Here is a 19,961-nt window from a genome sequence, read left to right on the forward strand (position 1 = left end):
CTTGAACTTACTAAAAACTACCTAAAAACAATGCCAAAAAGCGTATAAATTATCCGCTCATCAACAATCAATATCATACTCACCATAAACATGATTCAACCCACAATTCAACCATAACTAATCATCAAGCATATATCACAACATGCACATTTCTCATACCTCATACCACCAATGCATCATTAATCATCATTACATATATGACCACATCATATATATCAATAATTCAACAACATCAACCATTCAATGCCTATCTTAGGGCCTCTAGCCTAAGTATTTCCTACCACATTACATATTAGATACGGGAAACCGAAACCATACCTTAGCCGATTTTCCCAAGCTCAACCGAAGCACTTCCAAACCACTTATCTACAAGCTCTTAAGGCCTCAACACCTCCAAGAACAGATTTTTCACCACCAAATCCCTTTTTCAAGCTTTTCAAAATCACCAATCAAGCTCCAATATCCACACACACACAACCTAAGCCACAACCATCATACCCATACACAACATCTCAAAACCCAAACATCATAAAATCACAAATTACACTAGGGTTGAGAATCTTACCACACCCAAGGTCCAAGGAGACAAGATTAACCTTCTCCTTCAAGAGAGTTGGGTCCTATAACATCAAAGAATCCAAAATCTCAACATTTCACCCATGAAACTCGAAAATAAGGGCTGAAATTTCGAACAGCAACACGTGGCTTACCTCAAGATTGGTTGTATGGGTTTTGTAGAGCTCTCCGCGGTGAACGTGTGGCCGCAAACGGAGCGGCAATCGGAGCTCTAGATCAAAAGTTATGGTGGTTTGAAGATCAACCAAGGGAGAGAACTTGAGAGAGTGTTCTTCCTCCCTTTCTCTCTAATTTCAGCTTGTGTGTGTAACAAATGAGGAGAGAGAGTGCTGAAAACTAGGGTTTTGGTTAAGTTATGTTGGGCCAAGGGCCCACTTTGGGTCCAATTGGCCCGGTTTGGCCCGTTCGGTCCAATCTTGGTCCGAATTCTATAAAATTGGTACCAAAATTCTCGTCTCAATCTCCTCTATCACATTTAACCATAAAAATCACATTTTGGGCTTTCTAGAATAAATTCTCATTTATGGGTTAATTAGCCGTTAATTAACCGGGTTTTACAATCTTTACTAGGCATCTTTGAAAAAGGACGACAAGGGAAAAGAGTCAAATTTTGTTTCAAATGATGCTGAAAATTCCACCACTCATTATGATGTATCTGATTTCTTTGAGGATCCTGAAGGGAATATTGGTCATTTGATCAATGATGGAATAGTTTAATATGTGAGATTGTTAAGTATCCATGTAAATAAATAATGTAAAGACTTATTGTTAAGTTTTATTTTCTATGTATTTGAGTTTCAAATATGATGTATATAAATAATGAAATGTCAATGTTTATGAATTTTGAAATCATTAAATGTGTCATGCTTCAAAAATAAAATTTTAGCATATGACATTATTTTTAAGTACAGTGTTTCTTAGAAAAATAATTCCGATCAAGTATTCAATTTAACTGTGCATACTACTCATTTTATTATTATTTGTCTTTGAAGAGAATGGCAAGGATATGTAATGAAGATGTATGCCTTGCGGATAGTGCAAGTTCGCACACCATTCTCAAAAGTGATATATATTTTACCCATCTTGTGCCAAAAGAAGAATGTGTTAATACTATTATTGGCTCAGGCAATGTGATTGAAAGCTCTGGAAGAGTGGTGCGGATTTTACAACCCACACTTACTAACCGGCAAGTGCACCGGGTTGTACCAAGTAATACCTTACGTGAGTAAGGGTCGATCCCACGAGGATTGATGGATCAAGCAACAATAGTGTTTGATAGGATTAGTTAGGCAAGCAGAAAAGAGTGTTTGGATGCAATATAAAAAAACATTAAACAATATAAAGAATATTGAAGGAAGGCAAGTAAATAAATTAGGAAGAAAATATGGAGAAAACAGTTAAGGCTTCAGAGTTATCTATTTTTTCGGATTAACTTTTCTTACTAACTATTTTAATTATGTAGGATTTAATTTATGGCAAACTATATGTGACTAGACCTTAATTCCTTATACATTCCTAGTCTCCTCTAAAATTCATCAACTGCCAATTCCTTGGTCAATTAATTCCAATTAAAGGGTACATGATCAAATTCCAGTTTGCATGCCACAAAAATTCTAATTACCCAAAGAATAAAAGGATTATATGTCACGTATCCTGTTAAATCCAGATAATTAAAAATTCAGTATAATATGTTTTCAAGTTGTTGTTCAAGTAAAGAGCTTTTCCAAGTTTTACAAGAACTCAATTAAAACATGGGTCATACTTCCGTACCACCCATATTCATAAAATAAAGAGCAAAAACAATTATTGAAATATAAATCTAAACATGAATTAAATTAGAAAGATCAAATGAATAAATCCATACAAATAGACAGAGCTCCTAACCTTAACAGTGGAGGTTTAGTTGCTCATGGAATGTAGAATGTAAATTTGTATAGAATTTCCTAATGGAATCCCCTTAATGGAATTCTCTGTCTAATAGAAGAGAAGTCTCCCCTATTTATAACTAATCCTAATTAATTTAAAATCTAATATCTAAAATAAAGATAATATCTTTTCCTAAAAGATAAGATTTGAATTTAAATTCGAATTAATTAACAGATCTTCAGTTGATGGGTGGGGCCACATGAATTGTCCATTCTGCAGCTCTAATATGTGTTTTCTAGGCTGGAAACTGGGTCGAAACAGCCCAGAAATCGCCCCCAACATTTTCTATAAAATTGCAGATCGCGCATGTGACGCGTCTGCGTCGTCCACGCGTTTGGGTCATTTGTGCAAATTCCAGTCCACGCGTTTGCGTCAAGCACGTGATCGCGTCACTGCGATTTCTTCATTCTGCGCAGTCGCGTGAGCTATGCATCCGCGTCGGTATTTGCTGGTCATCTCTTTGGTTTCTTCTCTTTCTCTGCAGAAACTTCATCAAATCCATCGAATGCTACCTAAAATAAATAAAATTGCACAAAACTCAAAATAGCATCCATAGTGGCTAAAATATAATTAATTCTTAATTAAATTCAATAAATTAGATGCAAATTCACTAGGAAAAGATAGATAAGATGCTCACGCATCACAACACCAAACATAAACTGTTGCTTGTCCTCAAGCAACCAAAACTAATATAAGCTTAGGATGTGAATTTGCATGAGAATGAGAGTTCGATTAAACTCATGTCTCTTCTTATAGTGGGGTTTACAACTGCAATCCTGAATAGTTTTGGCATTTCACTTTATCCTTTGAAGTTCAGAATGATTGGCATCCATAAGAATTCAGAATTCAGATAGTGTTATTGATTCTTCTAGTTCAGTATGTTGATTCTTGAACACAGCTACTTTATGAGTCTTGGCCGTGACCCTAAGCATTTTGTTTTCCAGTATTACCACCGGATACAATAATGCCACAGACACATAACTGGGTGAACCTTTTTAGATTGTGACTCAGCTTTGCTAGAGTCCCCAATTAGAGGTGCCCAGAGTTCTTAAGCACACTCTTTTTGCTTTGGATCACGACTTTAATCGCTCAGTCTCAAGCTTTTCACTTGACACCTTCATGCCACAAGCACATGGTTAGGGACGGCTTGATTTAGCCGCTTAGGCCAGGATTTTATTCCTTTGGGCCCTCCTATCCATTAATGCTCAAAGCCTTGAATCCTTTTTACCCTTTGCCTTTTAGTTTAAAGGGTTATTGGCTTTTTCTGCTTGCTTTTCTCTCTTTATTTTTTTTCTTTGTTGTTTTTTTATTTATTATTTTTTTATTTTTTCGCAAGCTTTGTGTTTTTTTTACTGCTTTTTCTTACTTCAAGAATCAATTTTTTATTTTTCAGATTATCAATAACATTTCTTTTTTTTCATCATTCTTTCAAGAGCCAACAATTTTAACATTCATAAACTTCACTATCAAAAATATGCACTGTTCATGTCATGCAATCAGAATTACAGAAAATACTACCACATTTAAGTAAATAAGACTACTCTTAAAATTAACTCAATTTCTCATACAATACATCACTTTTTTTTTCTTTTTAGATTCAAGTTCAGTGAGTGGTACATGAAACATCTTTTTAGAATTAAAACAATTAAAAGAAAATTAAACTAGTCCTAGGATTCTAACTAATAAAAGATCATGCAACAAACAAAGCAAAATAGCAGAAAGCCGGAACATAATGTAGAAAAAGAGGGGAGGAATAAAAAAATGAAAGGAACTCAACCACCTTAGTTATCCTATCGGTCACTTTATTCTTCAGGTTGTGCTCCTCAGTGAAGATGATTCGCCTCCCTTTTGGTGCCATAGGAATAAATAGAAAACCCTTAAGCGAAGTGTCAACACCAAACTTAAAGATTTGCTTGTCCTCAAGCAAATAAGAATTGAAAATAGAAAGAGACAAATATTATAATGAAAGAAAAAAATAAAAGGATAAAAGAACAAGAGAGGATTAGGATTGGGAGAGAGAGAGAAAGAAAACTGGGCGGCGAACTAGTGTGGCGCATGCGACGCGAACGCGTGCAGCACGCGTTTGCGTGGTTAGCGCGTTGTTGAAGTGACGTGAAAGTGTTAAGCACGCATCCGCGTGCCCTGGGTTTTGTGCGATTCGCGCGAAGCCAGCCACTTTCCCGCGCGACTTTCTAGTTAAAAACCAAATCTGCCAAATTGTGGGTGACGCAGTCGCGTAGGTGACGCGGTTGCATGGATGGACTATATTGAAAAACGACGCGGACACGTGGGTCACGCATTCGCGTGGAGTGAATTATGCCCCCAGCACGGTTCCAGTGCTACTCCAGCTCAACTTACTGCCATACACCCTTATTTACGTCGATTTTGAGGTCACGCGTTCGCGTGAGCGACGCGGACGCGTGGGAGGCAGTTTTCCTTCATGACGCAGACGCATCAGCGACGCGGTCGCGTGGATCAATTTGTGCTAAAGGCACTATTCCAGCGCCATTCCCTTGCAACTCTCTGTAAAAGTTTTTTTTTTAAGTATCCAGCTCCTGTCCTAAGATAGCTGCATGATCAGAAAATTAGCAAGAACTCAATAAAAATCAAATAAGTAAGAAAACTACTACTACGAAAAACAATTAAGAATGAAAAGAAACGATCATACCACGGTGGGTTGTCTCCCACCAAGCACTTTTAGTTAAAGTCCTTAAGTTGGACATGTGGTGAGCTCCTTGTCATGGTGGCTTATGCTTGTACTGATCCAGGAATCTCCACCAATGTTTGTAATTCCAATGGCTACCGGGATCCCAAACTAGGCGCATAACGCCTTTGAGAAAATTGAAGCAAGTGACAGGGCCCAATAGTGTTGATTGTGGGAATGAATTCCAGGGTCCCAAACCTTGCTTTTACATCCGTCTTCTTGTGTATCACCATTGTTCCCACCGGGTGGCAAGCAATCTGGATTCTCACAGAGACATCCAAACAACCTTCTAGATCTTTTCAAATTAGCTCTACACCAATATATATCCTTGCACTTCAATTTGGAGCATGCAACCATATTGAACCTTGCTTGACAACTTCTGCCACTAACCATCTTTCTCTTACTCTTAATGTCACAAAGAGCTCTAAGTTGACCATCCGTCTCCAGTAGCCCATATTCAAGTGAGAAAGTCAAGGTTAAGGGTAGAAATTTTACCCACTTGAATGTTGTATTGGATGGTGATGGCTTTGGGAGAGGTCTTGCAAGCTCCATTCCCTTGTGTTCTTCTTTGAATTCCTCCACCTCTTTGCAAGCTTCCTTAATTTTAACCTCTTCCTCTTGGTAGCTTTCTTCTAATTCAATCTCTTCTTCATTGCTTACCAAGGGCATGGGAGGTTGTGCATCTTCCTCCTTTGTGGGTGCTCCTTCCTTCTTTGTTTTTGCATCTTCCTTTTCTTCCATGTGTGAGGATGGAAAGTTCTCTAGTTCACTGGAGTATGAACTCCTTTGATTAATTTCCTCACTTTCTTCTATAAGATCTTGTATTATATCTCTTGGGAAGGAATTTGCTTGCTCCTATTCCTGGTTCTTGATTATTGTCTGCACATATTTCTCTACATTTTTAACACTTGTCTTTATATCATGTAGGCATTCTTTCATGAGGAGCTCAAGATCTGATGGTATTTGAGATGAATAGGAAGATGGTTGCTCTTGATACGGGTAGAAGGATGATGGTTCTTGATATGGATAGAAAGGTGGTGGTTCTTGGTATGGATAGGGAGATGGTGGTTCTTGGTACGAATATAGAAATGGTGGTTCGTGGTATGAATATGGAGGTGGTGGCTCTTGATAGTTGGAACATGGAGCATTGAAGTCTCTTTGGTTTTGACTTTGCCAACCAAAATTTGGACAGTTCCTCCATCCACCATAATATGAATCACTACTCGGGTATGAGTAGTAACCCATCTGATCTCTCTCCATTATTTTTCCTTAGCACAAAACACTAAACAGGATTAAACGCACCATGTGGTTGATAAGGAAGTAAAGAAGAGAGAATATAAAGAAAACTTAAACTCAATAAATAAAATAACTAGGAAGAATAAACAATTAAGGGGACACCAAACTTAATTTCAAATTTTTTTTTATTTTTTATTTTTTTAATTATATAAATAAATAAAAAAAGAAAAAAAAGTTCGGCGTAAAAGGGGGGAGTTGCTAACGAAAAAAAAAGGAAAACAAGGAAAAATTATTTTTTTATTTTTTTTAAAAAAGAAGTAAAATAAAATAAAAAAAGAAACAGGAAAACGAAAGTTAAAAAATACGGAAGAGAGGAAAAATTAAATAAATAGCTAAATAAAGAAAATTATTTTTTTCGAAAATATTTAAAGCAAAATTTAAATAAAATTAAAAATAAAACGCCTAATCTAAGCAATCAAACAACTAATAGTTGTCAATCACAGTCAATCCCCAGCAACGGCGCCAAAAACTTGATGCGGATTTTACAACCCACACTTACTAACCGGCAAGTGCACCAGGTCGTACCAAGTAATACCTTACGTGAGTAAGGGTCGATCCCACGAGAATTGATGGATCAAGCAACAATAGTGTTTGATAGGATTAGTTAGGCAAGCAGAAAAGAGTGTTTTGATGCAATATAAAAAACATTAAACAATATAAAGAATATTGAAGGAAGGCAAGTAAATAAATTGGGAAGAAAATATGGAGAAAACAGTTAAGCCTTGAGAGTTATCTATTTTTCCGGATTATCTTTTCTTACTAACTATTTTAATTATGTAGGATTTAATTTATGGCAAACTATATGTGACTAGACCCTAATTCCTTATACCTTCCTAGTCTCCTATAAAATTCATCAACTGCCAATTTCTTGGTCAATTAATTCCAATTAAAGGGTACATGATCAAATTCCAGTTTGCATGACACAAAAATTCTAATTACCCAAAGAATAAAAGGATTATATGTCACGTATTCTGTTAAATCCAGATAATTAAAAATTCAGTATAATATGTTTTCAAGCTGTTGTTCAAGTAAAGAGCTTTTCCAAGTTTTACAAGAACTCAATTAAAACATGGGTCATACTTCCGTTCCACCCATATTCATAAAATAAAGAGCGAAAACAATTATTAAAATATAAATCTAAACATGAATTAAATTAGAAAGATCAAATGAATAAATCCATATTTGACAGTGCTCCTAACCTTAACAGTGGAGGTTTAGTTGCTCATGGAATGTAGAATGTAAATTTGTATAGAATTCCCTAATGGAATCCCCTTAATGGAATTTTCTGTCTAATAGAAGAGAAGTCTCCCCTATTTATAACTAATCCTAATTAATTTAAAATCTAATATCTAAAATAAAGATAATATCTTTTCCTAAAAGATAAGATTTGAATTTAAATTCGAATTAATTAACAGATCTTCAATTGATGGGTGGGGACCACATGAATTGTCCATTCTGCAGCTCTAATATGTGTTTTATGGGCTAGAAACTGGGTCGAAACAGCCCAGAAATCGCCCCCAGCATTTTCTGTAAAATTGCAGATCGTGCATGTGACACGTCCGCGTCGTCCACGCGTTTGCGTCATTTGTGCAGATTCCAGTCCACGCGATCGCGTCACTGCAGTTTCTTCATTCCGCGCGGTCGCGTGAGCTATGCGTCCGCGTCGGTATTCGCTGGTCATCTCTTTGGTTTCTTCTCTTTCTCTGCAGAAACTTCATCAAATTCATCTGAATGCTACCTAAAATAAATAAAATTGCACAAAACTCAAAATAGCATCCATAGTGGCTAAAATATAATTAATTCTTAATTAAATTCAATAAATTAGATACAAATTCACTAGGAAAAGATAGATAAGATGCTCACGCATCAAAGAGCTATAATTTTGTTTTCCGGAGGAACAAAATTCATAATAAATAATGTACTGTTGTCTACCAAGTCTCGAAGAAACTTGTTGAGCTTTAAAGATATTCGCCGAAATGGATATCATATTGAGACTATGAATGAGGGAAGTCATGAGTATTTATGTATCATAACTCATGATTTAAATAAGAAAGTTATATTAGAAAAATTATCCTCACTTTCATCTGGGTTATATTATACCAAGATTAGTGCAATTGAATCACATGCCACTGTAAACCAGAAGTTTACTAGCCCAAATAAATTCATAACTTGGCACGACCGATTGGGTCATCCGGGAACAACCATGATGAGGAAAATTATTGAAAACTCTCATGGACATTCACTAAAGTACCAGAAGATTCTTAAATCTAGTGAATTTTGTTGTGCTGCATGTTCTCAAAGAAAGTTAATTTTAAGGCCATCACCAGTAAATATTGGATTTGAGTCCCCTGAATTCCTAGAAAGGATTCAAGGTGATATATGTGGACCTATTCATCCACCATGTGGATCTTTTAGATATTTTATGGTCCTAATAGACGCATCTTCGAGATGGTCACATGTGTGCTTATTATCTTCTCGCAACCTGGCATTTGCGAGATTACTGGCTCAAATTATTCGATACAATTTCCAGAAAATCCAATCAAAGCAATTCGTCTTGATAATGCTGGTGAATTTACTTCCCAAGCTTTTGATGCTTATTGTATGGCTAATGGAATAAGTGTTGAACATCCAGTAACTTATGTTCACACACAAAATGGGTTAGCAGAATCGCTTATTAAACGCCTCCAACTAATTGCTAGACCCTTGCTTATGAGAACAAATCTCCCAACCTCGGTTTGGGGCATGCTATTTTACATGCCGCAGCACTTATTCGTTTTAGGCCAACGAGTTACCATCAGTTTTCTCCTATGCAACTAGCTTTTGGCCAGCAGCCAAATGTTTCCCATTTAAGAATATTTGGGTGTGCGATATATGTTCCCATTGCACCACCTAATCGCACCAAAATGGGACCCCAAAGAAAATTAGGTATATATGTTGGATATGATTTCCTCTCTATAGTGAGGTATCTTGAGATACATACTGGAGATGTATTTAAAGCCCGGTTTGTGGATTGTCATTTTAATGAATCAAAATTTCCAACATTTGGGGGAGAGAATAAGCTTCCTGAAAAGGAACTTAATTGGAATGCATCATCGTTGATGCATTTAGATCCTCGATCAGGGCAATGTGAACTAGAAGGTCAAAAGATTATACATTTGCAAAGAATAGCAAATGAATTGCCTGATGCATTTTTGATACAAAGAGGATAACCAAATCTTATATACCAGTGGAAAATGCCCCAATTCGAATTGATGTCCCAGTAGGACAAGTAGCCACTGAAGCAAATTCACGCCAGAAGCGTGGCAGGGTAGAAAATGCTCCAATTTGAATTGATGTCCTAGTAGGACAAATAGCCACTGAAGCAAATGCACGCTAGAAGGGTGGCAGGCCTGTCGGTTCCAAAGATAAAAATCCTCGAAAGAGAAAAGAGGTAAATAATATTCCTATTGAAAAAGACATATTAGAGACACCTGTAGTTGTCGAAAATTCTGATATAGTTTTAACGCCAGAAGACGTTCAGGTACCTAAAAATTGTGAAAATTATGAGATCTCGATAAATTATGTCTTTACAGGAGAGAAATGGGACCGAAATAAGACAATTGTCAATGAAATATTTGCATATAATGTGGCATTAAATATCATGCATGAAAGTAAGGATCTTGAGCCAAGATCAGTCGAAGAATGTCGACAAAGGAATGATTGGCCAAAATAGAAAGAAGCCGTGAAGGTTGAATTAGACTCACTTGCAAAATGTGAAGTCTTTGGACCTATAGTCCGTACACCTGAAAATGTAAAACCTGTTGGATACCGATGGGTATTTGTGAGAAAACGAAATGAGAAAATTGAAGTTGTGTGCTATAAAGCCCGACTTGTGGCGCAAGATTTTTCACAAAGGCCCGGTATAGATTATGAAGAAACATATTCTCCTGTAGTGGATGCGATAACATTGCGTTATTTGGTCAGTTTATCTGCATATCATAAACTACATATGCATTTAATGGATGTGGTAACAGCCTATTTATATGGCTCATTAGATCGGGATATCTATATGAAAGTCCCTTAAGGACTAAAGATATCTAAACCATCAAATGAATATTCGCAAGGGTTATACTCAGTCAAATTGCAAAGATCTTTAAATGGTCTGAAGCAATCTGGACGAATGTGGTATAATCATCTTACTGATTATCTGGCCAAAAATGGATTCAAGAATGATGATATCTGTCCATGTGTTTTCATAAAGAAATATGTATCTGGATTCATTATAATTGCTGTGTACGTTGATGATTTAAATATCATGGGAACTCCTGAAGAGATTCCAACGATTATAAAAACTCTAAAAGAAGAGTTTGAGATGAAAGGTCTTAGAAAGACTAAATTTTGTCTCGGCCTACAGATCGAGCATACAAAATGATCGTAAGATCTTTGGATGTGAAAAAGGATCAATTCCGTCCTAAAGAAGAAAATGAAGATATCCTTGGTACTGAAGTACCATATCTTAGTGCTATTGGAGCGCTAATGTATCTTGCTAATAATACACGACCTGATATATCATTTGTTGTGAATTTACTAACAAGATATAGTTCCTCTCCAACCAAAAGACATTGGAGTGGAATCAAACAGATCTTTTGATATCTTCATGGAACGGTTGATATGGAATTGTTTTATCCTTATAAATCCAAGTCACAATTAGTTGGCTATGCAGATGCTGGATATTTGTCTGATTCACATAAAGGGAGATCTCAAACAGGATACCTGTTCACATATGGTGGTACATCTATATCGTGGAGATCCATGAAACAAACGATAGCAGCATCCTCCTCTAATCATGCTGAAATACTGGTGATTCATGAAACTAGTCGCGAGTGTTTTTGGCTGAGGAGTCTGATTCAATATATTCTGTCATCATGTGGACTGATTGATCATAAGATAGCTCCAACTGTCCTGTTTGAAGATAATACAGCATGCATTGCTCAACTTAAAGGCGGATACATCAAAGGTGATAGAACAAAGCATATTTCTCCCAAATTCTTCTTCACTCGTGATCTTCAAAATCAAGGGACAATTGATGTCCAACAGATCCGCTCAAGTGACAATCTGGCAAATTTATTTATAAAGTCACTCCCAAAATCCTCCTTTGAAAGATTGGTACATGAGATTGGGATGCGCCGATTTCGAGACATTAAATGATGTCGGCAAGAGGGGGAGACTGTACTCTTTTTTCCTTGGTCAAGTTTTTTTTTCCATTGGGTTTTTCTTGACAAGGTTTTTAATGAGGCAGTACCCATCACAAAGGATATTGTACTCTTTTTCCTTCACTAAGGTTTTTCCCACAGGTTTTCCTTTAGTAAGGTTTTAATGAGACAATATTCTTAAATGGTCATCCAAGGGGGAATGTTGTGATAAGGATACTTTATCACATTACGTGGATGTCCATTTTCCATGATATATAGTTTCTCAAGGATGACTTTATTTAATATGAAGTTGAAAAATCTACCCCATGTACGTATATAAATAGAGGCTTAAGCCTCTAACAATTACACAGCAACAAAATCTTCTCCCTCTCTTTATATTAAACTTTTCTCCTTCCTCTTAATATGCTACTAATATATAAAAATAGTAAATATATAAGTTTCTATTATATTATAATAGTAATCATTGTGAATATTATTATTAAAGCTATTTAATTATATTACATTATTTTATAATTACATCTTCCTTATTTATTTAGTTGTTTTACAACACTATTGTTATTATCAGAAGTATTGGGACAAACTTAAAAAAAAAAAAACTCTTCTGTACGGATTATAAGGGTTACTGCCTTAGCATATTCTCAAAATGTTCTTAAAAGACTAGTCACTACTTTCCTCACCGTTGACAATTCCCAAATTCATTTTATGAAACCCATTATCTTACGAGCAGGCAGCAAGAATAATTTCTGCGAAGTAGTTTCGGTACTAGTTTTTGCGAAGGTCATTTTCTTTTCTATATTTTGTTATTTAAATATCACATGTGACAATATAGTCATTGGTAAATACATTAATTTATTATTCAAGTATACACATATTTTTTGGTGTCTTACCGTATATATATAATATATCAACATAACATTTTGAATCAATCCACCCTTTTGTTTATTTGTTTACGGTTACTTTACACAAATGAACTACATATTGGACATGTAACTGATGTAAGCTACATTTATTTTATTAATTTCTAAGTTTTTTATTTGCAATGACGAAGACACATTCTATATAAAATTCCTTCATCCTTTTCAGTTTTCACACCATGAATGGTAGAGGAAAAAAAAAAGAAAAAGATTACTTAATAGATTTTAGCAATCCCGTGGAACTTACCGTGCAACTTCCACTGATTTTCCTTTCTCGATTCACACAAATCCCTGTTGAGCAGTCCACTAATAATAAAACTAACAATAAAATTAGGATTCGACCACAACTCTGCCGTTGACTTGTTTGAGACACAGTTTTTCAAGCTTCAAACGTATGGCGTCCTTTGTAGACGATGAAGCCTTTTCTAGTTCCTTAATGCCACGAGCATGCACATATAAGGTGTTCTTGAGTTTCAGGGGAGAAGACACTCGCAAAGGATTCACTAGCCATCTTTGTACCGCACTCGTCAACAGGGGAATCACAACCTACATTGATGACAAGAACCTTCGCAAAGGCGATCTTATTTCAGATGAACTCCTCACAGCAATTGAAGAGTCTATGTTTGCAGTCATAGTTCTCTCACCCAACTACGCTTCATCCACACGGTGCTTGGATGAGCTCCATAAGATTGTTGAGTGCAAGAACAATCTGGGGCTACAAATTGTGGCAGTGTTCTATCACGTCAAGCCTTGTGACATCAGGCATCAAATTGGAGCCTTTGAGGAAGCTTTCAAGAAACATGAACTCAGATTCGGAAAAGAAGGTGACAGGGTTAGAAGATGGAGAAATGCATTAACACAAGTTGCCCGTTATTCTAATTGGGACTCTGAACGATTTGAGTAAGCTAACTCGTCCTTAAACTCATTTGTTTTCATTTTATTGGTAGTTGTTCATGTTGTTCAAGAAAACCATTAGTTACCTAGCATTACACTACACCTCCAAAATACCCACTTAAATCTTAATATTAGAATAACCATTCGTATAGCTAGTGAAATGAACATCCATTGTTTACATTGTTTAGAATTTTCATTGTCTATCTACACTTTTCTTTTCTTTTTCTATAAGAAAGGTTAGTGTTACTTTATTTTAGTTGTATTTATTGCCAAACTTGACACAGAAATTATTTTCTTGTAAAGGAATGAGGCCATACTCGTGGAAAGCATTGCTCAATATATACATGAAAGATTGATTATGAAATTACCATCTTCAATGGAGAATCTCATAGGGATTGATTCAAGGTTGGAAGAAGTTGTTAGACACATTGGTCTTGGGGAAAATGATGTTCGCTTTATTGGCATATGTGGAATGGGCGGTGTTGGCAAGACAACTATTGCTAGAAGAGTTTATGAAGCCATTCGAAGTGAATTTAAAGCTAGCTGCTTTCTTAGCAATGTAAGAGAGACATGTAAGAGAAGCAGTATTGTCCAAATACAGAAGGAACTTCTTGCTCGTATGAACATAAATTTAGATACTACTATTCATGATGAGTTTCACGGAAGAGCGGCAATTTGTGACTCTTTATGCCATAGGAAGGTCCTTCTTGTTCTCGATGATGTAGATGATGGAAGCCTATTGAAGAATTTGGCTCGTGAACAAAACTGGTTTAGTCTTGGAAGCAGAATAATAATCACAACAAGAGATAGACATGTACTGGTTAGGCATGGGGCAGTGAATAGAATTTATAAGGTTGAAGGGTTAAAGCAAAATGAAGCACTTGAACTCTTTTGTTTGAACGCTTTTAAAAGGCCAAAACCTGAAGAAGGGTATATGGATTTGTCCACAGAAGTGGTTAAGTATTGTGGTGGTCTTCCCTTGGCTCTTGAAGTATTGGGTTCCCATCTTTGTGGACGACCCAGTGATGTTTGGCACCGTGCTATTGAAAAAATAAAGAGCTTTCCAGATGACAAAATTTTTAATACATTGAAAATAAGTTACGATGGTTTAGGTCATATGGAAAGGAATATTTTTTTAGATATTGCTTGCTTTTTCAAAGGACGTAAGAAAGATTATGTAACAAATATATTAAACAGGTGTGGTTATCATGCTGAAATTGACATTGCTACTTTAATAGATAAATCTTTACTCACCATAATAAATGATGAGTATGGCAATATATTCTTGGGGATGCATGATCTACTTGAAGATATGGGCAAACATATTGTAAAGCAAGAATCTCCCAACAATCCAAGCAAGCGTAGTAGATTGTGGTCTTACAAGGATGTTGATCTTGTACTTGCACAAAACAAGGTATGTGCCATTTTTTCACGATTGTATCATGTGCAGAATAAAAATAAGAAACGACAATGCATAAATATTCTATGTAGGAAATTGAAGCAATTCATAGCATCAGTCTATATAATATGGACTGGGAGATTGAAGGGAGTTGGAGAGATTTGGATATAAGAGATTTATCTTTCTCAAATAAATGTCAGCTAAAGCTTCTCATTTTAGATGGCGTGGAAGCTCCAATTCTCAGCGATATTCCTTGTACATTAAAGGTTTTGACCTGGAGAGGTTGTCCAATGAAAACTCTGCCCTTTACAGATCATCAACGCTATGAACTTGTAGAAATTGATCTGTCGCATAGCAGTATTGTACAATTATGGGATGGAAAGAAGGTAGACCTTTTCATGAAGAGCTCTATTAAATTTTATTAAATTAACATTTCCAGCAAAAATAGTAACCATATGATATTTCTTTGTTTTCTTCAGTTTCTAAAAAAGTTAGAGCTCTTGAATCTGTCCTACTGCAAGCTGATGAAGCAAACGCCAGATTTTTCTGGGGCTCCCAATCTTAAAACACTTCATCTTGAGGAATGTAAGGGGCTGAATTATATTCACCCGTCTCTCGCACACCACAAGAGCCTTGTTGAATTAAATTTAAGGGAGTGTGGGAGTCTTGAAACACTTGCAAATAAATTGGAGATGAGGTCACTCGAGAAACTAGATCTTAATTGGTGCCAGCATTTAAGAAAACTCCCAGAGTTTGGAGAATGCATGACAAAGTTATCGATTCTTTCTTTGAGTTATACAGACATAAAGGAGCTACCCAGGACACTTGAAAATTTGGTTGGCCTGTCTGAGTTGCACTTTAGGGTATGGGAGTATATTCCCGTATCACTTGGATGTTTTGTTGGCCTAAAGAAGTTGGAGTTAAGTGGATGCAGCGAGCTTAGTTGTGTTCCATACAGCACTCATGGGTTAGAGTCCCTCGCAGTTTGGGGTTGGCATGACAGACTTTTGGGTTCTCTCTCTCTTCTGCCCTCTTTGAGTAGCCTGCAATTACGTGGAAGATTTTTCGGATCTAAAGAGTCGACCCCTTACTACGATCTTAGCCACTTAACGTCGTTGACGGATTTGGATCTATCGGTAAACGACCTTTTAAGGGTTCCAATAAATATCCGTGAACTTCCCAGACTTATACGTCTGAAGCTAAATCGTTGCTACAAATTGGAGGTTATGCCAGAGCTTCCATCAAGTCTGAGAGAATTAAACGCAGAGGATTGTCATCTACTGGATGCATCCAATGTGAATGATGTTATATCGAAGGCGTGTTGTGGCTTTGCAGAATCGGCTAGCCAAGATCGTGAAGACGTCTTGCAAATGTGGATCCATGGGAAGGAAATTCCAGCATGGTTTGAGCATCAGGAAGAAGATAACGAAGTAGCAGTCTCATTCCCTTCAACTGAAAACATCGCACTTGCTCTCTGTTTCCTATTAGATAGTTATGCCTACGAAGTAAAACCTTCGGTGATCTGCAATGGTGAAAAGTTCATCAACAAGAGTTTTCTTGAGATAGGTTTTCATACGTGTCCTCAGCATTTGTTTATTGTATGCCTGAACGGTTACTATTTAAGTAACTTGTTATGCCAATACAATTGCTTTCAAATGCTATTTCCCCGGATTGATAATACAGCAGTACAGAGATCTGGAGCACGTTGGGTGTGCAAGCAAGACATTCAAGATTTTAAGAAAAGAAAATCCCAAAACAGGGAAAAGAAAAGCAACTCTTTGAACTGAATATGGACATGATCTCACATTCTCCAGCTTCTAGGAATAAGATGCTAGTGGTTGCCCTTCCACTGTATGAACAATAGGAAGAGCGTGCTGCCATATTACTGACTTCTTAATACACATCTTGTAATATGTCTTTTATTGAAAAAGCATGAGCAATCCATTTGTATATATTAGTTATGCTTCTGAATTCTGATAGCTCAACATTCATACTGGAACTTATTTATCGCTACTTCTCATTTACATTGTTAGTGCACTAGAAGGTGAATCATGAGAAATGAGTATGATTTTCTCATTCATTACCGAAATGGAGGGTGATTATATACTTGATGCTTACTTCATAACAGATTTCCTACTACTCATAATTAACTAACCCATAACAAACATAATTTTTTCTTCAAACAATATCTGCTTTGCATGTGCTTCCATTCAGTGGTTGCAAAATCGTTTCACTTCACGGCCTTCAACTCATTGTTTTTAGGTAATTGAATACACAAGTGTTGGGAGTTGGAAATGTGAAACAACAATGATCTTATTCTTGCCAAGAGGAAAAAGGATGCTATATTTGACGATACTCGTTAATTAGATATTGGGCATGTAGGCTCCATTTACTTTATTTTCGTGTTCATCTGTGTCCAACCATAATAATTTCTACCTGCCTTCTAATGGCATCGATGAAGACACTTTTTATACGAAGTTTTCTTGCTTTTTCTTACACAACTTTTAATAGTAGTAATAGGGAGAAAATATATCTTAAAATTATTATTATTATTATTATAATATTACAACCATATGATCCAAAAATCAAATATGATTCATGTTTATAAACAAATTTCATAAATAATATAACCAAAGTGCAAAAAATCCAAGTATCTATAGAGAATGTTTTATTTTCTTTAACGCTAATTATAAATTATAATAAATCTCATATAGTTATTGATTAGCACATCCATTTACACAAAAACACACATAAAAATAGTAAATTACTATATCATTTCCATGCAATAACCAATTCACTTTTTTGTCTTTTTCCACACAAGTCAACAAAGCAATGTCTTATGCTGATAGAAGTTACACAATCAGCTTCCACTCACTTTCCTGTTTTCACACACATACATTTTTAGTGTTTGCTAATAATCTTGTATTAACAGAACACTGCTTGAATCGAAACAGCATTGCAACAATCCTATATTTAAATTTGTGAGAAAGATAACTTTAAAAGCTAATAATATTTTTGCTTTTTCTTTTCCAATTTTGATCAGTTTTTGAAGAAATGAAGTATACAAATATGAGTTTGGCCAATAACTGAAGTGATCTCGTTTTTCTGGGTCTGGAAACTTAAAATTTCAGTGCTTAAAAGCTGTGGAAACCTTAGCAATGCACAAATTTAGTCCATGTCAATCTGCATCTGGTGTTATATAAATTTGAGTTTGATGTAACCATGTATGAAATGATTTAGATTTATAAAATATTAAACTGTTTGTATGTTAATATTCTAAAAAAATATATGGAACTAAAAAACCATTTTATCTTCTTTTTTTTTATTGTGTTCGTTATGACAGATTTTATTTTCTAGAAGCAAAGGAGACTATTAGAATTTAGACGCATTGTCATTGGTGGTAGCTAGGAACTAGGATCTAACATTTGTTACATAACCAATTTACACTATCAAAAAATAACAAAATTCTAACTCAAAATAAGTTAACTAAGATCAACTCTGGCTAATAGCTAAGTATTTTACATATTCTAGCAATACAAGTAAAATCACCGATTAAAAGCTAAAGGACTCAAAAGTGCAGATTTTCAGCCAAATTAAATGAGCAAACAGCCGCTACCTCCTGCTTCATATCCTTGGGTCCAGAAACAAGAACCCCCACATTTGACCCTTTCAGTTTCAAAAGCAATCCTTCAAAATCACTTTTTAATAAAAAATGTTTTCTTAAAATCAACTTTATTTATTGATTTAAAAAAGTGTTTACCTATTTATATATAGATCATACGGTAGACTATAAATTGGGCGAATTTTCACTTACTCTAAATAAATTTTGTCATTAAAGTAAAATTTTATGTTTTTTTAATAATAATAAGATTTCTCAAAAAAAAAAAAACAATTTTTTATATTAAAAATTTTAGTTAATATCATATATAAATTCTATATCCTATATTTTTATTAGAGAATAAAATTCAGCTAATTTAGAGTATTCTAATATTTAAATTTTTTTATACAAAAACAACTTTTGAATTTTCCGTTAAAAAAATAAAGAGAGCAATTTTATTCCTAGCAATGGTGAAGGCACTCTCTCTGCAAACTTCCTTTACTATCATTTTTATGCACATCTCATTAGGCTTATAAAATCATTAAAGATTACAAAAAATAAAAGCAATAAAATAATTAGAGTATTATACTGAGCATTACTATTTAGTATTTAGTCCTTGAGAGAAAGACTTTTTATGTTTTAAGTAATTTCTAGCATCCAATATAGAAAGAATTTAGATCTTTTAAATTTTAAATTTTTACTTTAGAAAGTAAAGTGTAATTTCTCACTCTTAAATGATTTTTTTTTTATTTTTTTATTTTATCTATGAAATAAGTGATAAAAAATTATATTTTATTCTCTAAAATAAAATTCAAAATTTAGAGGATGTAAATCCATATAAATAAGTCTTCCCTTGAATTCTTCCTTCCGCGTAGGCCATAAGCCATATCACGATGAGAAAATATCTTGATTGATCTCTAGATTTTTTTATATGAAGTCGCCTAAGCAGTAGCTTCCAGTTAGTATCAATATTCACAATCACACAAACTAGCTAACACGCAGAAACCTGATCTTTAACTCCTCAGTTTTTTAATCATCACAATAAATACTATTCAATGAGAAACACTACCACAAATATAATTCAATAGAGTTTGGTATTAAAATAGAAATATAATATAATGATAATGAGTTTTTTAATTCTAATAGAAAAGAACATTTACATTAAAAATGTTAAAATTTGATTTGCTTTATTGTGAATTACCACAACATAATTTTTGAATTTAATAGTACAAATTATTTTTGAAATTGATTTCTAAATAGAAACGATAATCAAATTGGTTCATCAAGTTTTATTCCATAATCAAATTGGTCCTCCATTGAAAATGCCAAATTGATTGAACATTTTTCTGTCATGTAAGCTTGCCTAATGATTTAATGCTATGTGACAGTTAAATTAGGTGAGTTTTTTGTTAACTTCGTTAACGGGTCAATTAGAAAGGAACTAATTTTACAAAATAAATAA

The 19,961-nt window shown here is 34.9% G+C and overlaps 1 protein-coding gene across 1 annotated transcript in view; it reads left to right on the forward strand.

The window, feature by feature from the left end:
• The window catches only part of LOC112797503 (TMV resistance protein N), a gene marked incomplete in the record, with an annotated part of 79,911 nt that extends 62,986 nt beyond the window's left edge, over window positions 1-16,925 (forward strand). Inside the window, 3 exon segments of the mRNA XM_025840475.3 lie at window positions 13,807-14,916; window positions 14,994-15,287; window positions 15,381-16,925. Of these exon segments, the coding sequence (XP_025696260.1) occupies window positions 13,807-14,916; window positions 14,994-15,287; window positions 15,381-16,688 (2,712 nt within the window).
• Window positions 16,926-19,961: the final 3,036 nt, after the last annotated feature.

The sequence above is a fragment of the Arachis hypogaea genome, chromosome 4 (genome assembly GCF_003086295.3).
Source record: "Arachis hypogaea cultivar Tifrunner chromosome 4, arahy.Tifrunner.gnm2.J5K5, whole genome shotgun sequence".
Taxonomy (NCBI): domain Eukaryota; kingdom Viridiplantae; phylum Streptophyta; class Magnoliopsida; order Fabales; family Fabaceae; genus Arachis; species Arachis hypogaea.